An 8467-nucleotide genomic window follows, 5' to 3' on the forward strand; every position below is an offset into this window, starting at 1 on the left:
GAGAGGATATGACCAGCTGAAGTCAATTCACGTATCATGTTTGACATAGTTCTCAAATGTTGTTTGATGTTGTGATCAGCCTGTTTCTTGTAAATGTCAAACTTGATAGTCAATTGCCTCAGACGAGTGATAGTAGTACCTCCATATTTCTCTCTCAGGTACACCCAAATATCATGAGCAGTGAGATGTTGTTCACATTCATGGATGAGATCATAAATCACAGAACTCACCAGTATAGCACGATCAGTGGAATATTTCTTTTTCCATGCCTGGTAAGCTTCCTGATCTCTCCTCTGCTAAGCAGTGTTACCCACACCGGGATCCTGCATGACTTGGTTGATACCCTCTAAGGCATCTTGCTCATCAAGCACATACCCAATCTTATGGCACCAAGTATCATAGTTGTCACCATTCAGTTTGTCACCCTTGTTGAGATCAGCAATGATAGATTTTGATTCCATGGTCTGTTTATTTTAGAGGTGATAACACATGTTAATGCTCATTAAATGTACACTTTGGTTTTGTACTTAGAATTATCATCTATAATGATTTAACATGAGGCATAGACTCGAAAGTTCACCAAGTTCCCAATCATCATCGACAATCCTAATGTTTCATCATTATAAATTTAATTTCTAAGTAACAAAAAAAATATCAATTGATTTTAGGTGAGAATAACCAACCTAAGAACTCCCACTTAATTTGGAAAATATCAATAAATTCCAAATAAACATATGTAGATAAACATGTATTAAAATAAACTAACATCAAAGTTTACAATACATGCATGCTTCTATTTAAACATAGATAAAACACACACTACATTACATATGTCACATAACATGCTCAAATATTAAAGATTGAAATAAACATACATAATAACAAGTCATCTTTCTAATGAAAATCTAATTTCTTTTTATGTTTACTTATGCGGGATATCATTTTGGTCATTCCCTTCGAGAGCATATCTGATGGAGTGAACTTCAAAAGACGAACTCCAGAATTTATCTGTAAAGATAATATCTTCTTCATCTCAAGTTCAACATCTTTCTCCCATCTCTTAATCAATTATGACTTCAACTCATCAAGGTAGATCATTGATCCCCTTTGGTTAAGCAAATCATCGATTATGCTTTTCCAACGTCCATTTAGATAATCTCTTAATAGTCCAACTATTATATCATGTTCAAAGTGATGACCCAAATGCATAAGATATAAACGTTTGCTATCCCAAACTTTAATATGTTGAGGCAAGGTGTGTGTGGATCCATTTTATAATGCTTAAACATATGACACTTTGCTATTCGTTCACGAGCTCTTTGAACTTTAGCTGCTCCCCGGAGGATACTTAGAGTGTGTTTAATCCTTGCCATATCTTTAAGATGAGAGGAAATATTAGATTGGACACGAAAACCAACCTTAATATTTAATATTGAAGATGAAAAAAATTCATACATCATAACAATCTCTCATTCTCAATATTATTGGCAAACTATCTTTTGATATTAAAAAACACATGAAACTCTTATTATGGATCACATGTAGCCATAATTTTTTTTTATCTATGCCATTCATAAACTTAAAAAGGAAATTGCACCATTTTCAAATGGTTACCAACATATACCATTTTAAAACGGTAACAGACCCACATTCATCTATATATGAACAAAGTGTTAGAGTAGATGCCCTGCAAGCCAACGGTTGGCTAGGGAATTTATTGACTCAAGTGAAATAAACAATCTTTATTTTAATATAATTTAACTTTTTATGGTCTTGTTATACTTTATCTGTATACCCATGCAATCAGCATAGATAAAGTCCTTGATTATGCTTTAATACAAATGAATCGTAATTCGATGTTGAAACTCAATTGTAAACACTGCATATTCTAAATTCGTTCCTAGTCGAGTCAGCCGCCTAAAACATGGATAAAGGTCGCTTGAGCTCGAGACTAGCATATGTGATGTTGTGTACATCGTTTCTTGGTAAGGGCATGGAGATGTCCAAACATGCAGATGGGTAGTCATATGATGATTATACCGAACAACCCTCCCTCGGACTTTCCAAGTGGTTATCATTCATCGAGAAGATAAGTCCGTGGTTATGATTGTACACCATTAGTCCTTACGACCCGGGACAATACTGAGGCTCTATATGCTAGGGCTGTGCTTTGACTCGTTTACCGGCTCCAGGTGAGTCATCATGAAACAACCCACTCCCATGACAATAACATTTAAATGAACTAACGTACGCGGAAGCCTTAACACTGCAAAGGGAAAGTACCATATACCATTACCTCAAAACCATTTTCAATAACTAATGTACAAGATCATTCACAACGTATTATCCATAACAGAACCAAATGCCAACACAAATCTTTGCTTTCATTCATTCATCCAAACTACATGACATTTTAAAAATTTATATATGTTCACTCCACAACAATTCAAAATGACAAAACCAAAAAGTCTTTCCCTTGGCCTCTTATATGACTTCCTACCTCGGACAATCGCTTCAATCCTTTTTATCACCTGCATCACATGACATAACTGGAATGAGAATAAATTCAGTACGTAGAAAGCTATACATAGCAATTACATATATATAACTTTGGCTTAAAACGTGGCTATAGCAATGGCAATAAAAGTAGAGCGATATTATCTTCAATAAACATTACATAATCAAGGCAATATGGATAGTATCTCATGGCATGAGTGAAAGGAAAGGAAATGATAGTCTGTGACCTGTGACCTGTGACCTGTGGATAGAGTCTCTTTTATATATAAATATATCAAAAGTGTGAGAGATACTCATAATAATGTGATTGGCCATTGACATGCATGAATTACTATCATTCCTTGGCTTTAATAATAGGAACTCTTATTGAGGTATTTATAAAAACACCTGGTAGGCACAATGGTGTATTAGCTCCTTGATCAATGAATTCAATGAAAATCCTTGAACAATGAACATATAACAATATATAGATCAAAGATATACCAATGAAAGGAGCTAATTATCAATAAACATGGCTTATATACATATAAATATCATGTGAGCACAAAAGGGAAGCTTCTACTTACAACCACAAGCACAATGGTTGCTAATGATGATCTTGAAGGAAACCCTAAAACCAAATTGCACAATATAACCAACAATCATCACCAATAATCCAATGAATCAATAAACAAAACTTAACCCTTCAATAAAACCAACCTTTCTAAACTCCAAAATAATATAACCCTTACTTTGTAGTTTGAATTCTAAGGTAGGGGCAACCAAGAAATAACTATAATTCTTGCACTTGGATTAGGGAATTGAAGAGAAGAAAACCTTGAGGGAAAAGGGTTTGAATCGATGGGAGAGAAAGGAGAAAGATAGGAAATATGTAGAAGAGTCTAGAGTAAGGTTTATAAGCATCCAATTCCTTCAAAAACGTGTTTTCTATGCCATAGACACGGACCTTGTGCCCCCCTCCGTGTATAGGTCCGTGTACACTCGAGAAATCACTCATTTTTCATGACAAGACCCGGACCCCGTGTAGGGGTCCCGGTAGGGGTCCGTGTACCCACTGCCAGGGCCAAACCTGCACCTTTTCTTCGGAATTAGCCAAAGTGGTAAACATGAAAGTTGTAGCCCTATGTGTTTTATTAAATCTCCCCAAAGTTCAGATCATTTAGAGGTCTGAGTAAAAAGTTAAGCTCATTCTACCAACATGTGTCAGTGCAGGAACAACGAAACACACGACACACTTCGGGCCGCTTTTGGCTCGTCTTGCCTAACGATTTGAACAAAACTCAAAATAAGAAAATTATAGCCTTATATCTTATCTTTCTAGTGGAAGTGGCCTCAAATCAATTGGATCAATATACAAAATATTATACTAAAAACCACAACTACTGCCACATTTGTCATACCATTTATGCACTTCTATTTTCTATTTGGCTCAAGATCAACTTTCTATTCTACCCATTCATTTCCATAATCATCACCAACTATGAACATTATGCCAAAACAATAACTGTTTCAATAAAGATATCCATAAACAATAACCATTCAACATAATCTCAACCAGTAAAGCATAAAACATGATCATAAGAATAATAAACCATAAGGGTTAACATGATAAAAGGTTGGGCTATTACAATCTCCCCTCCTTATAAAAATTTCGTCCCCGAAATTTATTACCTTTGAATAAATTGGGATAACGATGTTTCATTTCTTCTTCCGGTTCCCAAGTCGCCTCCTCAATCACTTGATTTCTCCAAAGGACTTTGACAATACCAATATCTTTGTTTCTTAACACTTTAACCTTACGATCAAGTATTTGAATCGGCACTTCTTCATAGCTTAAATTAGGCAAAAGATCTAATGATTCATGTCAAAGAACATGCGATGGATTGGGAAGGTATTTACGTAGCATAGAAACGTGAAAGACATTGTGAACTCGATCCAAGTCCGGTGGCAACGCAAGACGATAGGCTCTATCTCCAATCTTGTCGAGAATTTCAAACGGCCCAATGTATCGAGGACTTAACTTACCTTTCTTGCCAAATCGCATCACTCCCTTACAAGGGGATATTTTAATAAAAATATGATCATCTACCTCGAATTTCAAAGGCCGTCGACGTACATCAGCGTAACTTTTCTGTCTAGACTCGGCAGTCTTCATTCTTTCTTGGATCAATGCCACAACATCTGCTGTTTGTTGAACCAACTCCGGGCCCAACATCTTCCTTTCACCTACTTCTTCCCAGTATAATGGAGATCGGCACCTTCTTCCATATAAAGCTTCATAGGGTGTCATGCCAATTGAAGATTGGTAGCTGTTGTTATACGTAAATTCGAAAAGAGGCAATTTGGAATCCCAACTTCCTGGGAAGTCAATTGTACAAGCTCGTAACATATCTTCCAGAATTTGAATTACCCTTTCGGATTGCCCGTCACTCTGAGGATGATATGCTGTGCTAAAGGCCAACTTGGTGCCCAAGGCTCTGTGCAAACTCTTCCAGAACTCAGAAGTAAACCTTGGGTCACGATCAGATACAATTGACACATGGATTCCATGAAGTCGTACAATCTCAGCTACATAGACTTCAGCATACTGGTTCATTGTAAACGTTGTCTTGACTGAAAGAAAATGAGCCGACTTGGTTAACCTATCAACAATTACCCAGATGGAATTGTAACCCTTTGATGTTCTTGGAAGCCCTGTTACAAAGTCCATGGTGATGTGTTCCCATTTCCATTGAGGTATAGGGAGAGATAGCAAAGTCCCCGCAGGTCTTTGATGCTATCTTAACCTGCTAACAGGTTAGACATTCAGAAATAAATAACATGATATCTTTCTTAATACCTGGCCACCAATAAAGACGTCGAAGATCTTGATACATTTTGGTACTGCCAGGATGAACTGAATATGGCATTGTATGAGCTTCAATAAGTATATCTTTCCGAATGTCATAACCCCTAGGAACACAAATTCTACCTCGAAAGGTCAATAAACCATCACGATTCAAAACAAATTCAGAAACTCCTGTTAAATCATTTTTATTCTTCAACTCTAATAACTGAATATCCAATTGTTGCTCCTTTAGAATACCATCAATCAAAGTAGAGCGAAGAACTAGTGCAGATAACTTATCTATTGTACCTGTAGATACCAGAGTTATTTCGTTCCTTTGCAAATCGAGTAATAATGGTTTCTGAATCATGGAACCCAATAAATAAATGGATTTACAGCTTAAAGCATCTGCAACGACATTAGCTTTTCCAGGATGATAGCTAATGGTGCAATCATAGTCTTTTAGCAGCTCCAACCACCTCCGCTGCCTCATATTCAATTCCTTCTGCGAAAACAAATACCTCAAACTTTTATGGTCTGTAAAAATTTCACATTTCTCACCATATAAATAATGTCGCCAAATCTTTAAGGCAAATACCACAGCCGCCAACTCCAAATCATGCGTGAGATAATTCTTCTCGTATTTTTTAGCTGACGAGAAGCATAAGCAATTAATTTCACACGTTGCATCAGTACAGCACCTAAACCCTGCTTTAAGGCATCTGTATATACAACAAAATCCTCAGTACCACAAGGAAGTACTAATACATAGGCAGAAGTTAACTTATCTTTCAAGGTTTGGAATGCTTGTTGGCATTCTATGGTCCATTCAAATTTAATAGTCTTTCGTGTCAAGCTTTTCAATGGCAATGCTATTTTCGAGAAGTCTGCTATGAATCGTCTGTAATACCCTGCCAAACCAAGAAAACTCCGTACCTCTGAAACTGTCTGGAATGGACCATTGCTTAATAACTTCAATCTTGAACGGATCGACTGATATTCTTTCTTTTGACACAATATGGCCCAAAAACGCCACTTGCTCTAACCAAAACTCACATTTCTTTAACTTTGCATAAAATTGCTTCTCTCTCAATGTATGTAATATGATCCTCAAATGCTCACTATGAAGTTCTCGTGTCTTAGAATATGTCAAAATGTCGTCAATAAACACAATCACAAAAGTATCCAAATATAGCTTAAAGACACGATTCATCAAATCCATAAACACTGAAGGAGCATTAGTTAATCCAAACGCCATCACCAAAAATTCATAATGGTCATACCTCGTTCTAAAAGCAGTCTTGGGTATGTCCTCCATTCTCACTTTCAATTGATGATATCCGGATCGAAGATCGATTTTTGAAAACACGGTGGCCCCTTGCAATTGATCAAAAAGATCATTTATACGAGGCAAAGGATATTTATTTTTAATAGTTACCTTGTTGAGTTCTCGATAATCAATGCATAACCTCAATGATCCATCCTTCTTTTTCACGAACAAAACCGGAGCTCCCCATGGCGAGGAACTAGGACGGATAAACCCTTTATCTATTAGCTCCTGCAATCGATTCTTCAATTCTTTCATTTCAATTGGAGCCATTCTGTACGGAGCTTTAGAAATTGGGGCTGTACCTGGACTCAATTCAATAACAAACTCTACCTCTCGATCAGGAGGTAAGCTAGGCACATCATCAGCAAATACATCAGGATATTCCTGAACCACATCAATATCCTGAATTTGCAAATTATTGTCCCTATTCACATCCGATACTAAGGCCAGAAAACCAGTACACCCCTTATTCAATAATTTTGTAGCTTGTAGACAAGAAACAAGGGGAATACTGAGCGATGAACCTAGCCCAAAAAATTCATCACTATCATAATCACCAGTTAAAAACTTCACGGTCTTTTCCACACAGTCAATAACGGCACGATAAGCGTATAACCAATCCATACCCAAAATAACATCGAAAGCAACCATCGAAATTACAATAAAATCAGCATACAACAATCTCGAACCTATCTGTACTGGACATGCCTTAAGAATACTTGTAGGACAAATTTTATCACCAGAAGGCAACATAATATTGAATTGTAAAGGCATGATAGTAGGCTCGCGAGATAAGGAGTGCATAAATACTTCAGACATAAAGGAATGAGTTGCACCAGTATCAATCAATGTAAGTGCTTCCTTTTCAGATATTAGAATATTACCTGATATGACTGAAGAATCAGGATTGGCTCCTTCTTTTGTCATCGTAAAGATTCTTCCTTGAAATTTTCCTTTATCAGAGGAGAGAGGACTTTTTTGTGCGGTATGCCCCATTTCTTTGCACCTATAACATCGGCCATTTCCAACCAGACACTCACCTTTGTGTGGCTTGCCACACTTAGGGCATAACGATCGCTCCACATCTGAAGAAGGCACGGAAGGTTTATTGCGTTGCTCCATTTTGCCCTTTCCTTTGTAACCACCTCGAGTACTAGCACTTGCACCTTGCCCTCTAGTTTGAAAAACTTGTCTTCTTAATTGCCGCTCCTTTTCAATTTACTGTTCATCATGTTCGGCAAGTAAGGCTCTTTCCACAATGTCTTGATAGGTGATCACTTTTGCCATATGCACATCCCTTCGAATTTCCGGTTCAACCCACGAAGGAAGTTTTCTCCTTTGTCTTTATTATTTTCAGCAATAAATGGAACAAACACGCATCCTTCTTCAAATTTCAATATATACTCAGCAACAGACAAGGAATCTTGGCTCAATGCCAGAAATTCCTTAACTTTCTTTGCTTTAACTTCTCTTGAAACGTACTTGGCATAAAATAACTCTTTGAAATCATCACATTTTAACTCACGAACATTGACAGTCACTTTCGTAGCTTCCCACCAGATGCGAGCAGCTTTCACTAGCATAAACACAGAACAACTAACTCTATCTCGATCAGTGAACTTCAAATAGTCAAATATAGCCTCCAAAGATTTAACCCATTCAAGAGCTACGAGTGGATCGGCACCACCGACAAATTCGGGAGGATTCATACGCCTGAACATTTCATAAGAACTACCTTCGGTGCTTTCCACTCTACTCTGTCCTCTTCCTTGACCATGACCCTGGGTTGAGGT

The 8467-nt window shown here is 37.2% G+C and overlaps 1 protein-coding gene across 1 annotated transcript; it reads right to left on the minus strand.

Moving 5' to 3' along the window:
• Positions 1-296: 296 nt before the first annotated feature.
• Positions 297-7796, minus strand: LOC140835740 (uncharacterized). The gene is made up of 6 exons (XM_073201146.1): positions 6849-7796; positions 5357-5849; positions 4543-5211; positions 4189-4368; positions 3084-3127; positions 297-464 (listed from the first exon to the last, which is right to left on the minus strand). The coding sequence occupies exons 1-6, from the start codon at positions 7794-7796 to the stop codon at positions 297-299; spliced, it is 2502 nt and encodes an 833-aa protein (XP_073057247.1).
• Between the last annotated feature and the right edge of the window lie 671 nt (positions 7797-8467).

The sequence above is a fragment of the Primulina eburnea genome, chromosome 7 (assembly GCF_022965805.1).
Source record: "Primulina eburnea isolate SZY01 chromosome 7, ASM2296580v1, whole genome shotgun sequence".
NCBI classification, from domain to species: Eukaryota; Viridiplantae; Streptophyta; class Magnoliopsida; order Lamiales; family Gesneriaceae; genus Primulina; species Primulina eburnea.